Here is a 15,952-nt window from a genome sequence, read left to right on the forward strand (position 1 = left end):
AATATGCACATGAGTCATGGTGACTATTATACTATGACTGACTTAGTCTGTAGTACATTCCCTGTGGTCACTCCTACTACCAAGAGTATCGCTATTTCTACCTCATTGTATAAATGCTATTTACTTAGCTTTATTTACAAGTCTGGCATTTTCTGCTCAACACGTAACAATTAATCTTCATCATTTTCCTGCAAATGCCTGACTTGCACTTGATGATGGCAATGCTTAGCGTCATAATCCATGTTCTCTTAAACTTATCTTGAACTACATATGCCTATCTCTTCATGCATAAAAAAGAAACAACACTCAATTACACACAGAAATATGTTTAAAATCACTGGTTCATAATATAGTGATACAATTTTCTGTTCTGATATTAAAACCTTAGTAAGGCTAGGTTAAAGTTTAAAACGGCACTTTAGAGAAGAGAGCAAAATAGAGAAATTGCCATTTTTTCCCTTGGATTTGCAACTATAAGTAATGGATTGAAGACTTTGTTTTGAACAATCTGCAACTGTTTACTAATCACAAATTTGGAAAGTGTACCTTATTTTAGTCTATATCTTAATTTATTTGCCTACCATAAAATGTCTGGCTTATTTACATTTTAGCTAAACTTAACTTAGTTGTGAACTCCTAAATGAACTCTGAACACTGCAATGGGTCATATGTAAATTGAAAAATTAGATCTTCCAAACATGCAAAACATTTTACATTGCCACAGACCTGCTAAAAGGGTCTAAAACTGGGAACTCTTGACTTAGAAGCTAACAACACTCTGATATTTACTCCAAGAGAATGTTGACTGTATTTTTTTATATTCTTGTATGTCCATAAATATCATTGGTCCATCTAGAAAATGTGAGTACCTATGACACAATAACTCATATAACTCATACAACTTATAAATTATGCTTTATTCATAAATATGGCCCACCTTGTTTCAGTACAATTAGCCAAAATCTTTTATTGAAATAGATAAGAAATATGCTTAACATATGCAAAATTGACTTTATATAAAATAGTAAAAATAATTTTTACCATTGTTCTATAAATTTGATAGTGATTTTTCTTATTATATTCCATAGAGTATATTTTTACCATTATTAAAAACTGAGTCTTGAGCTTCAGTTTATTGCCTATGCTCAGAGTGAAGTTGAGATTCAAATTTAGTATTTTTACTCAGCTTATTATTAAAAAGTGAAGTTTATCTTTATTATTTTGTCATCTGTGAAATACAATATTTGCACTAAATTCCCAGACTTCAAAAAACAGTGTTTTTATGTAAACTCAAATCTTTTTAATGTCTTTCCATTTGAAACTTCACCTGAGTCTATTTTCCCTGAAAAGGTCTAGTTCAACAAGCTTGGATTTGTCCTACATGTAACAGAAACTGTGCAAGGCATAAAGAGTCACAGAAGTTCTCAAATGTTAAACGAGCTATATCTGTATCACCTGGAGAACTGAAAAAAGAAACAACCTCCTGCCACCACCCAGCAATTCCTGACTTACTTTGGAATAAGGCAATTCGAATTTTAGGTTTGAGCAGGTGGATATGTGTTGTAACGAATTCCCGATTATCTGATCAAGATATAAGACTGCATAAACTAAAATTTTAAATTAAAATATAAAAGAAAACAGGGAGGTTCGTTGTCAACACTGTGGAGAGAGAAGCAGATTTTTATTTGAATCACAAGATCACCAAAAAGTGTGTGCTTTAGGAAAGAATTGTAGGAAGTTGTGATTAAATAATTTCCATAGCACAATTTCTCTATTTACAGTATTTATTTATTTATAATATATGTAATAAGCTATGCTACAGGCAGTTTCCTTCCAAATAATTAGTTAAACTTTGGTAGTGTACTGAAAATGAGATAGATCTCAAGTACTTAAACCACGGAAGGCATTTGTATTAGTTTGCTTGGGGATGCCATAACTAAATGCCACTGACAATAACTTAACAAATTTATTTTCTCACAGTTCTGGAGGCTTGAAGTCCAAGGTCAACGTTCCCATAGGGTTGGTTTCTTCTGAAGCTTTGGCTTGCAAATGGCCACCCTCTTTCTGCCTCCTCATAGGGAACTCCCACTGTTCATGTATTTTGCTGGGGTCTTTTGGATGTCCACATTTCCACCTTTTAAAGCGCATCAATTAAATTCGATCAGGGTCCACTGTGAGGACCTGATTTCAACTTAATTACCTCTTTAAAAGTTCTATCTCCAAATATACTCACAGTCTAAGATACTGGAAGTTAGGGATTTAACATATAAATTTTGGAGGAACACAATTCAGTCTTTAAAAGTGTTCAGTATATTTTAATTGCTCTGCATTTTTTCCTGTTCCTCACTTCTTCCCTAGCTTACTTGTTCCAACCATCTCCTATATCCTGCTCAATTCCATTTGTTGCTGCAAAAGGTTATTTGCTTTTGTAAACCTGATAACCCAGAAGCTTATTGACGAAGACTGGTTCGTGGGCTGGAGCTTCTAGGTAAACATTTGTATAAACAGGAAGAGAGGAGAGTTTGGGGCCTTTACCTTCAAGAATTAGTAAGATGTGTATTTTTGGTTTTTTACCCAACTAGCAATGGGGATCCATCTGTTCAGAGTGGGATGTTTGGATGTTCTTCAGATCTATCACACGCTCAACTGCGTGTTAGAACTATACCTAGGTTTGGGCCTAAATAATTTGACTTTAGACAGTCTACTTATTCATTTTTTCTCTATTCTAGAAAATAAATGCATAAATACCACATTAAATGACATTTTAAAATTATAACTCCTTTTCCCTCTAGGGAGAATGTTTATGCTTTATTATTTGTGTGTTCTTCTTTACTTAAAGCTTTCACATTTTTCAAACATTTGTCTTTGCTTCTTTTTCTTGCTGTCAACTTTACTGATAAAAAGGAATTTTTCTCACTGTTTGCTTAAATTCTCCTCAGTGAGAATTCATACACACACACACACACACACACACACACACACACACACACGTTCTCTCTCTTTCTCTCTCTCTCCCTCTCACACGTACACACAAAACTTTTAAAAACCATTCAAGGAGTTTTAATGTAGTATTTCTTTTTGAGACCAACATGCTTTAGGGTTATATATTTTCTGCTAAATTATTATCAAGTTTTCATAATTGATTCTGCTCTCCATAAGACCCTTCAACCCTTGTAAGTCATCCGCAAGACAGTTCTAAAATATACTGTCTGGAAGAAATACAATAAAAATAGACTAGTCAACTTGACAACCATTCTTTGAAAATGCCTATGGAAAATGCCATGTATTTAGAAAAAAATCTCCTTTGAAAAATCAGTTAAACGAATATCTATTGTGCAGTATCTTTATTTCTTTCAGGGAATTTTTAATTTAAAAAACTTACAAAGGAAAATGATGTTGTTATTTTCAGGTTTATCTTCAAGAATTAACAAAAATTTTAGTAGCCAACAAAGGTCTTTTCCATAACTTTTGTCAGCTAGTAAGTATGAAAGGTAAAACTTCCAGACTTTCAGTTGCTCTTGTTTTGGTCCAATATGTTGGTATTTGCAGGGATGAAGAGCCAGGAGACCAGCTGGTTACAGATAAGTTTCATATTGACTGGGATTCTGTACTTATCGACACGGATAATGTCATTGTTGCAAGATTTGATGGCAGAGGAAGTGGATTCCAGGGTCTGAAAATTTTACAAGAAATTCATCGAAGATTAGGTTCAGTAGAAGTAAAGGACCAAATGGCAGCTGTGAAGTAAGTCAGTGTAAATTTTTCTATAACAGAATCTGGGTGTATGCTAAATGATACTACTAACTCTGGCACACAGGTTTCTATTTTAGTAATTGGGCAATTTTCTAAGTCAATCATAAAGGCTATTGTATTTTTTTCAAATGCCTATCATCCTTAGTGCTACAATAAAATAATTTTCATATTTCTCCTCTGGAATTAGAATTCACTCTGGCCGGGCTCGGTAGCTCAGCCTGTAATCCCGTGCCTTTGGGAGGCTGAAGTGAGTGGATTGCCTGAGCCCGCGGGTTCGAGACCCTCATGGGCAGCGAGACCTCATCTCTACAATGAATCAAAAAATCAGCCAGGTGTTGTAGCGCATGCCTGTAATTCTGGCTACTTGGAAGGCTGAGGCGGAAGGATCGCTGGAGCCCAGCAGGTCGAGGCTGCAGTGGCCGGCAGCGGCCACTGCATTCCAATCTGGGCAACAGAGTGAGACTTCAACTCAAAAATAATAATAATAATAATAATTCACTCTGGATTTAGGAAAGTGGGAGAGACTTTAATCATACTACTTTATTATTAGTTTCAATAATACACCATGTCTATTATGTCCCTGTTAATTACAGTTCTTGAAGTTTCATGGATATCATAATCAAACTGGCATGAGTGTGACCTAAGAAAGTTAGTAGGATCTTTACAACCATACAAAGAAATCAGTGTATTGTTAAAATTTTGATGTTGATTCAATAAGCCCAAGATTCTGCATTTATAACAAGCTCTCAGGTGATACCAAACTACTGGACGTCACTTTGAACAGCAAGATTTTGGACTATGTGACCTTCCACATTGAAAGAGCTACAGTCAATGAAGCATTTTTAGTCATTAACTTTTGTTTGTGTGTGTGTGAATAAGTGTGTGCCAAGTTTAAATTTACGTGTACACTTGAATCAAGAAGACATAACTATAGTGTTTCTTTTCCATTGCAGATTTTTACTGAAACAGCCATACATAGACTCCAAAAGATTAAGCATTTTTGGAAAGGTATGTCTTAGATATGCTGTATCTACCTATTTATCTATTTATGTATCCATCTATCCATACATTTACCCAAAGACATGTATATGTAGTGTGTGTATGTATGTACACAGAAGTAATTACAGTCTTCATTCTATGCTAATTTCTGTGTATTATTTTTAAAAATATGATAGGATAATTATTATGACATCCAATAATTCAGTAACTATTTGTTGAGCATCTAGTTGCTTCGTGTTAGAGCAACAACAGGACAAAAAGGGCTCTGTTTTCATGAAGTTCATCTTTAGAGAGGGGAAACAAATAAAGCAGAGGGTAAACAAATAAATAAAAATTATAGTTTTCCATATTAATAAATCACATAAGAAAAAATGTTTAAATGATAGATAAAAAGAATGTTATTAGATTGAGCGCTCAAGTAAGACCCTTTGATGAGGAATTATTTTAGCAAATACCTAAATAACAAATGGAAACCAGTCAAATAAATCTCTTGAGGTAGAGTAGTCTCCATAGGAAAATAAAACAAAGCAAAACAAAGTAGCTTATGTTGAAAGAAGATTGACTAAGGCTTAGAAACATAAGCATGACCATCACATACAATTGTCTTCTGTGCTCTCTGGAAGATATTTACTTATCATTGCAAAAGCTATAGTGACAAGTTTGTCATTTTCACAGTGGAAAAATGAACCTAATGTAGATATTCATTGAGCATCTAGTTTATATACATCACTAGATAATGCATTTTAAGTGTAATAAGATGAAAGTAAGAAAGAAACCTTGAACTATTTTAGTTTAGAAGTGAAGCAAATTCTGTATGTTCATGGACTTAAACATGTTATTTTATACTATTCACAAATAACCTAGAGATTCAGGATATAAAATAACTGGTAACCTTAACTGAGACACAAATTTTAGTGGTACACACTAACAGGTAGGGACATAAAAAAGCCACTTAATATATGAGTAAAATATAATTCAATGCAAATCACCACCATTCTTTCCCCACTTCAGACATTTGCCATGCCCCATGTCCTTACTGTGTTTTATTCTTATTGGCAATATTCAACTAATCTATACAGATATTTTGTGAGCATTGCTTCTCCAACATAAACATAATAAGTAAACAATTCAAAGCCCATCCTTAGTGGTAAATATTAGTGAAAAAAGGAAAATATCTAACAAAGTGATCATTCCAAGGAAATAGAAATCTCACATACATTAAAAAGTATATAGTGAAATCTTATCTTATGCAATAGTACTGATGAGTCGTGAAGACATTTTGCTAGATCAGGTGATTCACAAAGTGATAAATACTGTGTCATTTGAAAATTATATGTGATATCTAAACCGATTTAATTAATGGAGATGAAGAAATGGTGATTGCCAGGGTTTGGAGGAAGGGAAGAACAAAGGGAAACTATTGATTTATAGGTATACAATTTCATATTTGCAAGATGAAAATGTTTTGGAGATCTGTTTCACCATAGTGGGAATATAACAGATACTACTAAACTGTGCACTTGGAAGTGGTTAAGATGGTAAATTTTATGTTATGTGTTTTTACCACACAAAAAAAGGTGCATATAGTGGAGAACACTTTACTCCTTAACAGTTCTGATATATGTAATAATTTACAAAGGACTCAAGCCTTATACATTTCCGAGCTCTACTTAACTGTACTCATAAATAAGCATAAAGGACCAAATAAGCTATTTAAAACATTTCTGGAAATTTAGGGAAGATCGAAAGATAGTAAAATGTCTCATGGAAAAAAGGGAAATGTGAACTGGGTGGTGAGAAATATTTAGCAAGTAGAAGGGAAGGAAAAGTGTCCTATGCAAATACATAGCATTAGTGGAGGCTGTATGGAAAACAGGAAATAAAAAAATTGACTAAAATTAAAGTTCACATAAGGAAATGATAGACAATGAGAGGAAGACTGGGCATAGAGACAGAATCTTCCATAACAACTACAAAAAATGTGGGGCCTAACCATAAACCATAGAAGAATAAAACTCTAGTCCTCAGATTTAAAAGTTTAAAATCCCCTAATCATCGTATTGGCAGTTGATACCCCTTGGGGCAAATGACTCTGACAATCTAGCAAATAACAGTGATATAGGATATAATTTATTGAAAACATAAATAGATTTATCTTTAAATGCTCAATTTCAATTAAACAAATAAACATATCTGGGACTGAATTATAAATTAAAAGTTGACTTTCTGAGCATGTAAAGAAAGGAACACTGTCAGCTTTAAGAGCTAGATATTGTGATTTTCTTTTCTAGGACTGTACGTATTTCTGTATCAAATTAGGTTATGCTAAACTCATAAGATAGCTTGAGGAGTAATTTGTTTGCTTTTTTGATTGAATGGAAAAAAACGTATAAGCTTGGAATCAGACTCTGAAGGCATCTGAGGATATTGCTTTCTTTGTTGGAAAAAATTAATTGATGTTTAAATGTATTTGACCAATAAAAAACTATGAAGATTTTTTCATTTTTTCCGAAGTCATTTTCAGTACTTTGAAAGGGATTTTTATTTTCATTTCATATAACTTTTCAATAATATTTGCAAACAGTAATATATAATATTCTCTTATTATATGTTTGATCATTTCACTTGTGGTGATAATGCCCCATTTTGATTCCTCTTAAGGCTTGTTCATGCCTTTCTGCTTTTGCTAGAGCTTTTTCTTGCTTTTGGTTGCATGCACACTCTTCCTTTACTGCTCTAGTCTTGCTCTCGCTTTTTGTCTCCTTTCCAGACCTCCACCCTTCTCTCTTTTTTAGTGAATCATATATTCTGACTTGGTTATTCTTTTCTTTTATCTTTGTTTTCTATTTCACTAATCCCTATTCTTGCTGTTGCTATTTTTTCTTCTGTTGTTTAAGTTCATTTTTCTTTCCACTTACTAAGTTGAATGTCTAGTTTATTAATTTTTTAATTCTTTCTTTCAAATATAAGAGAATTATACTATAAGAAAGAGATTGTCAGTGGGATACTGCCGGGATGTGGTGAGGGGGGGCACACATAACAACAGTAAGAGTAACAGATCTCAAACCAGGCAAAGTGGGAATCAAAGTGAGGCCCAAACTTGACCTGTACAATGTCCACTTGTATACCTAATCCTGAATTGTATCCCACATCTTTAAAATAAAAAATGTATATGTAAAAAAAAGAAATACAAATTACCAGTCAAGAAATTCTTGAATCCACCTATGGCTTACAAGTCCCCACTTGGAAATGTCTCTTCTTTCTGGACCAAACCCATGAAAATCTTACAAGTATTGATCTATGGATTTTGTAACTTTTGCTGCCCTAAAACTGTATATAACGAAGTCACCATTTGGCAACAGAGGACACAGTTTCTCAGGACCTCCTGATGATGAGTGTTCTGGGCTTAAGTCTTCAAGTTTGGCTCAAGAATAAACCATCCTAAAATTTAAAATTAAAAAAAATTGAATTATAAATTTTCCTATGAGATACTTTCTTAGATATTTTCCACTATTACTAATACGGAGTAATTTTAACATTTAGTCATTCTTCATTTTCAGGATAAGTCTATGTCTTCTTAAGTGTTTTTACTATTTTTATTCCAAATTAAATGAAATAATTTTTGGCACTTTTCTATTATTGATTTTATTATAATTGAATTGTTGTTAGAGAATTGACCTGAATAACAGATATCCTTTGAAACTTTAATTGATTTATGACTACAAAAGGGAATGATTTTGAAAATTTTCATGTGTTCCTAAAAATTTTGGTTTCACATCCATCTAATCAAACTTGTCTATTTTAATATTTTAAACTTAGTTAATGAATTATTTTGACTCAATTTTCTGAGAAAGATGTATTAGAATATTTCATTGTTTGTGAACTAGTCAAAATCTTAATAGTTTAGCTTTTACTATGTATATTTTAAGGCCATTATTATTCAATTTCTATAAGTACAGAATTACTATATCTTCAGATTAAACTGAATCATGTATTGTTTTTACTGATCTAGTTTATCTGTATTAATTTTTGGCGTTAAATATGATTTTTTGACATCAAAATTACAATGCCATTCCTTTTATTAATACATATTTATTATAAGCCTTTATTTTATTTTATTTAAAGATGTGGGGAACATCTTAAAATAGGATTAGATATACAAGTGGGCATCCCTTTGGTCCCCTTTTTGCCTGGTTTAAGATCAAGTACCCTTATTAATGTTGTGTCCTCCCCGACCCTTATAAGCCTTTTCATCTTATTATTTTTTAAACCTTGTCCTTATTGTTTAGGTATGTCCTTTAAACAAAATCAGAGAGATAATTTTGTTTTATCTTTCTACCAATTTCTATATTTTAGTTGAATATTGTATCCATTTATATAATTGTGACTACTGATAAACTTAAATGCTACTGCTTTAATTATGTATGTCTATTATTTGTTTTATTCATTTAATTGATTTCTTCCATTCATTTGCTTTTATTGAGTTACTTTTTTCTCTTTATTTATTTTTCAAAATACATTTTTGGTTTGTTAATTTATATTACTGAGGAGCATTTTCTTTTATGAATATAAAATAAGTTGTTTATTAATTCACCTATTGATAACTATTTATGTCATTTCTAGTTTTGTGTATTTTTAATAAGTTGTTATAAACATTTGTGTAATGTTTTCTTGTAGACATTAATTTTTATATTTCTTTGGTATACACCTAAAAGTAGAATTGTTGAGTCATTGAGTGAGTGTGTTTGCTTTTACAGAAAATTGCCAAACTTTTTAAAATACTTATACCATTTCATTTTACCAAAAGAAATGTAGGAATGTTCCAGGTGTTCTGCCTCTTCACCAACACTTAGTATTATCACTCTTTTTAATTTAAATTATTCTAAGTGGATGAACAGAGCTATTCATTTCATTTCCATTTACAGTTGGCTGAAAACTAGTAACACCGAGAATCTGTTCACGTGTTTATTGCCATTTATATATCCGTGCACGTGTATATATATGCACACACACACACAAATGATTTATTGACCATTCAGATTGGGCAAAAAACACTTTTGTATTAATATTTACTAAATCACTGGAAGCATATTAAAACCACAAAGCTATACTTACCTTGCCCTTTTTTGCTTTTGAAATATAATTAACATATTATAAAATACATCTTTATAGTCTATCTTAAAATCAGATAGTAAAAGTTTTTCTATCATGATCTTTTTTGAAGTTGTTTGATTCATCTAGGTGCATTGCATTTTCTTTATAAATTTTAGATTCATCTTATGTAATTTCTAAAAATATAGACTACAGGGAATTTTTATGTAAATTATATTGAATTTATAAGTTACATAGGAATTACTGACACCTAATAAATATTGAACCTTTCATTTATTAATGATATTTTGTTAATGTTCTAAGTTTTCCATAATGTGCATAGTTATAGATATCGTTTCATTAATTGTGTTTGAGTTGTGCTGGATTCTCTGAATCTATGTTTTGGTGTCTTCCATTAATTTTGAAACATTATCACAAATCTTTTTAGAGTTTTTCTGTGACTTACCAACCTTATCAAACTTTATTTAAATATGTTAAAATCTCACTTTAACAGTTTTATTTTATAAACTTTTAGTCTTTTTAAACTTAATTCTGTATTATCTTTGCATCTGTACTCTAGTTTAGTAGAGAACACAATATAAAGCATATAAAGAATACTGTACACTTTGCTTAATATGTGATTAATCTATTTTTCTATTTTCTCAACATGTAATTAATTGGTTTTTCTATATCCATTGCTTAAATTTCACTAAATCACTGGGAGCATATATTATATGCTTATATTATATTATATTATAAGCATATAGTATAATAAAATAAAATATATTTTATTACTATAAATTTTATTAAGCTGTTTCTATAAACAATATTTAACAACTTTCTTATGATATGCCTTGGTGTAATTTTCTTCATGTCTTTATGTTTGTATATATTAAGATTTTAGATATTCCGGTTACGTTTTTTTAAATCAAATTTGGAAATGTTTCAGTTATTATTTTTTCAAAATTTTTTGTTATCACCTTCTCAGGAATTGCATATTAGGCAACCTGAAATTGTCTCTAAACTCACTAATATGTTACCAAATTTTTTTTAAAATTTCTGTTTCATTTTGAATAGTTTGTTCTGCTGTGTCTCAACTTTACTCCTCAAGACAGCAAACTGCAGCAATCCTAGGACTGATTTGCTTGATTTCCATCACTCAAGCATCAACCTCCATTGTTCAATGTCTAATATCACTAAAACTTCTATTTTAAATATTTTGTCAATATTTTTAGTTGTTTCATGTGGGATTGTAAATCTCATTTTTGTTGCTCCATTAATGGAATTAGAAATTTTTACATAAAATAAATGTTCACATTTATTAACCATTTTATACATTTCTTTTGGAATCGTCCATTTATAAAAATGTGTGTATGCTTAGTTTGTTTTGTGCCTAGTTTAGGCTTAGCTTGTGAACATACATTTGTTTCTTTATTTACATATTTGAGATTTTGCTGTGTTAACAACAGCATTCCCTGTTCATATTTATTTGAAATATTTCCTCAGTGTTGATTCTTTTTGAGTTTTATGTACTGTGCATCAAAAACCTAAATTTTAAAACTTGGAAAAATATTTTCAAATTCTTTCTTCATGAATATTTCCAGTGATTTTATTATTTAGATTATTCATTCTTAACAAAAGGCTAAATAAGTATAGATTGTGTTTTCTCTTTATCTGGTTTGGATGGGGAAGAGAGATGTACACAGCACTTATAGTGCATGGAGAGAATTTACTTATTTAGATTCAAATATCTCGCCAGTTTTTTCCAGCTCCACTGATTGACTAAATCATCCTTAACATCCTTAACAGTGATGCCAACTAAATATTAGGCTCACAAGTATCCCTGGGTTTATTCCTGATGTAATCTGTTTATCTGTTCTTATGCTAATCATAGTCTCTTTTTATAATATGTTTCATTGTAATACATTTTAATATTTTAAAAGCAAATTTCCATTCTTCTTTTTGAAAATATTATTGACTTACCTCTCCTTATCTCTACTTTTTAAATTTCTCCCAAAATATTCAGATGGAATTTTTAAATTAAAATGTTATTCAGCAGTGCTTATAATAATTTGAAGAGAATTGATGTCTTCCCTAGATGTAGTTTACTTCTGAATCAGACAATATGAACATGTTTCTTATATTCAATTTTTTTATATATCCAAGTAGAATTTTATAGTTTTATTTATATAGGTCAAATCTCTTTCCTGCTGTTGTTTTTTCTACATATTGATTGTTATTCATGTGTATTAATTTGTATAGCGAATGGTATCTTTTTTTCACTGCTATTTTCTAACAGGCTTGTTGGTATAATAAAAAATTTATTATAATAGCATGGTCAGCTTTTAACCAGCTATGTTAATTTCTCAATAATTATTGATATAACATGATTAAAGACTTTGAACCATTTTAGTTGTAATAATTATCTTCAGAACCTAACCCAACCTGTTAATATATAATTATAATTTATGTTTTTTAATAATTATATATAAGAACTAAAGAAGAAAACTCCTAAAAGCAAAACTTTATTGATATATTTTCTTTAAAAATGTAATGACATGAATTGAATATAAGTGGCAAAAGTACAAATAAACATCATTCCTAGATCTGACATTGCTATAATTACCAGGTCATCATTAATAGACAAAAAAATTAATTTATTGAGTACACATTCATCCAGTGTGTGCTGTGGTCGCAGCACTTCTTGACTACTAGTCACAAAAAAAACTATGGTGATCACCAAAAAAAAATTTATTGAGGAAAGAGATATAGATGAACAAACTAAACAAAAAAAATTAGTAAAAGTTACAAAATGTCAGATGTTGAGAGTTTGATTCAGAAAAATAAAGAGGCAAATAGAAGGGCCAAGATTCGAGATAAAGCTGAGATTTTACATCAGAAGCCAGGAAAGGTATTGCTTAGGAGAACATGTTTGAACTAAGGACACTGTAAAGGGCCAAAACCATGGATATCTAAGGAGCATAAAACAAGTTAAAAAATGAGTGAGTATGGGAACTTCATAAAACTTTACTTATGGAGGTGGTTATTTATTATTTAAAGTTTTGTATCCTTTTAATTGAAGGAGAACCTCTCAGTTTGAGATCAGCTTGAGTCACTGCTAACGTTTAAAGATTTATTATACATGATCCAAATAATTAAGATTCTTCTTTAGAAAAATTATTCTTTAAGGCAGGATTATAAGAATTGTGATAAAACATAAGTGATTATGTGAAGCAAATTAATAAATTTAATGCAAAATAATATGATACAATAAAATTGTGTGTAGGGGAGGGAGAAAGAGAGGGTCACATAACAATATAAAGGGTACATAATCCTAAACCAGGGGCAGTGAGAACCAGATGGAGACCTAAACTTCACCTGCACATAGATCACTTACTTACCTAATCCTGACTTGTATCCCATATCTTTATAGTAAAATAAAGTGTTCGTTGCCTTGCTAGACTCTGGTGTGGCCATGTGCTCTTTGAGCTGTGACTGTCGTCATGCTTTCTGGCTTTGACCCTCCCCTATCTTGGGGAGGTGAATTTTTTTTTCTCTCTCTCTCACTGATTTACTTTAAATAAACTATAATTTTTAAACAAAAAATAAAATAAAATAAAGTATTAAAAAAGCAATTATGTTTAATGTTATTCACAATTTTTTATTTCCAATTAATTCATTGTGTACTACAAGTATAACATTCAGAAAGAATCACACAAGTCTAGCATTCTAGAAATAATCTCTTTTTAAATTTCAGTCTCTTAGTGTCTTTTCCTGTATTCATAAAGGCATTGAAAGATTATCATAAATCAGGGAGCTGCTGTAAACGGAAGTCTTGAGAAATGGCATTTCAGACCCCACCCCAGCTACACCAAGTTTTTCCATCTATTGAATTTATTTTTTAACATGGTAGATATATATAAGAAGCTAAATTTTTATGAAACATTTCTATACTTTAGATCTATTGAATTTAATTTAAAATAATAAGCTTCTTAAAACTTGATAAGCAATGCTAACATTTTTGAAAACTGGGAATGACAAAACAATTTTAAAGAATTTGACAACATCTGGTCACTGGGAAACAATAAAATGCACAACCAAAACAAAGCAATCTACACTGACTACTGAATGTTTTTGAATCTACCTCATGATATGAGTTGTTTTGAAAATTAAAATCATCATCTTTATATCTACCTAGACTTATAACTGATTTTTGCACTCTTCTGGAACATATTTTCCAAGAACTCTTTCATTCAGTGAATAGATATAAAATGATTGAGAGGAAGGTGAGCAATTAAATTTTAATTTATTCTAATTTTTTCCAGTGTTGATTTTCTTTTTAGAATAGAAATTATTTATCTGAAATAAATCAAATTAAAGCAGCATTTAAGATTCAATTTTTCCATGCTATAAAGATAATTTTATTCAACAGCTCTCATTATCATTAAGTCTTAGAGAATATTGAGCTTCATTAAGTCCTAAATTTCAACATAAAAATTGTAAAATATAACTTCTTGTACAGTAGCAACGATTTAAAACCCTGACTTCGCTGTTGAATTTCGCGGGGAGTTTCATTGCGTCCATTTTCCACAGATTTTGATTGAATTGTTTTTTTAGGGATTTTTTTTTTTTTTTTTTTTTTTGAGTTGGAGTCCCACTCTGTCACTCAGACTGGAGTGCAGTCCCGGCCACCGCAACCTCGACCTGCTGGGCTCCGGCGATTCTTCAGCCTTAGCCTTCCAAGTAACTGGAATTACAGGCATGCGCTACCACGCCCAGCTGATTTTTTTTTAATTTATTGTAGAGATGAGGTCTCCCTGCCCAGGCGGGTCTCGAACCCGCGGGCTCAGGCAATTCACTCACCTCAGCCTCCCAAAGGTGCGGGATTACAGGCTGAGCTACCGAGCCCGGCTGGGATTTTATTTTTTTAAAGCTCCACTGGTCTAGGGGATACTGGAACTAGGAAGGTGTTTCTGGTAGGCATCTTTATTACCTGATGGCACTGTAAGAATTTGTTTTATAAAATGTCCACCAGCAGCACAGGGGTTCACTGAAAGTTTGTTAAAAATTCAAAAATCTTGGCTCTGCCCTAGATCTACTCAATTAAAATCTGTGCTTTAAAAACATTCCCAAGTGATTTGAATGAACTTTCAAGTTAAGAAGCACTGTTCTAGGATTTCCCCTTTCTGAGGAAGGCACCATTATTCTTACTTCCTGGATATAATCAGGCTCTAAGAGACATGTGAGATTGAGGAATAATAATAAGGAGGAGGAGGAGGAGGAGAAGGAGGAGAAGGAGGCGGAGGAGGAGGAGGATGTAAAACTCCAAAACCACACAATGCCAATTCATTAATTTAAATTTTTTAAATATGATGTATAATTCTGTGGATTGAAATAATCACGATTCAAATATTCTGCTATCCTTTCACGATTTTCAGGTAATATAAGCAGCCAGATCATAATTAGTTTAAAGTAGATTTGGCCATCATTGGATTAGAACCAGAAAAGTTACATGCATCGACCAAGATGTATGATGCATTCATCACTATAGGAAAATAGTCTCGCCAGTGGAAATACTTGAAATCTTCTGGCTGTAATACTCTCCTCTTATCTCCATGATAGAAAACCAGAAACACTAGACATGCTCCCTCTAGGAACAGACCTTTTGAGGGTTGTCACTACTTTTGCTTTATAATAAGGTTCAGCATTCCTAATCTGAAAGTTCCAAAAGTCAAAATTTTTTGATCACTGACATGATGCCACATGTGGAAAATTCCACACTTGACCTCGTGGTCACAGTCAAAACACAGTCAAATTTTTATTTAATCAAGCTATGTGTATTAAGTGTACATGAAACACAAATGAATTTCGTGTTTGGACTCGTTTTCCGTCTCCAAGATATCTCATTATGTATACGTAAATATTCCAGAATTTAAAAAAAAATTCCAAATCTGAAACACGTCTTGTCCCAAGCATTTCAGATAAGAGATGTTCAGCCAACTTGTAGCTGTTTATTTTTGTGTTTTGAGTGACTCATCCCACTCCTTTAAACTTCTTTCTTTAGCTATGTTAACACATTTAAGTCTGCTACTTCCAGATTTTGCAGACC

General features: G+C 31.6%; 1 protein-coding gene across 5 annotated transcripts in view; it reads left to right on the top strand.

Moving 5' to 3' along the window:
- DPP10 (dipeptidyl peptidase like 10) overlaps positions 1–15,952 on the top strand; it is a 579,521-nt gene that overhangs the window by 551,464 nt on the left and 12,105 nt on the right. For all 5 annotated transcript variants that reach the window (XM_021715500.1, XM_021715502.1, XM_021715501.1 and 2 more), the window contains 2 exons: positions 3,550–3,744; positions 4,707–4,761. In XM_021715500.1, the coding sequence (XP_021571175.1) occupies positions 3,550–3,744; positions 4,707–4,761 (250 nt within the window). The remainder of the gene's footprint in view (positions 1–3,549; positions 3,745–4,706; positions 4,762–15,952) is intronic.

The sequence above is a fragment of the Carlito syrichta genome, unplaced genomic scaffold, assembly GCF_000164805.1.
Source record: "Carlito syrichta isolate Samal-C Ts95f unplaced genomic scaffold, Tarsius_syrichta-2.0.1 Scaffold307170, whole genome shotgun sequence".
NCBI classification, from domain to species: Eukaryota; Metazoa; Chordata; class Mammalia; order Primates; family Tarsiidae; genus Carlito; species Carlito syrichta.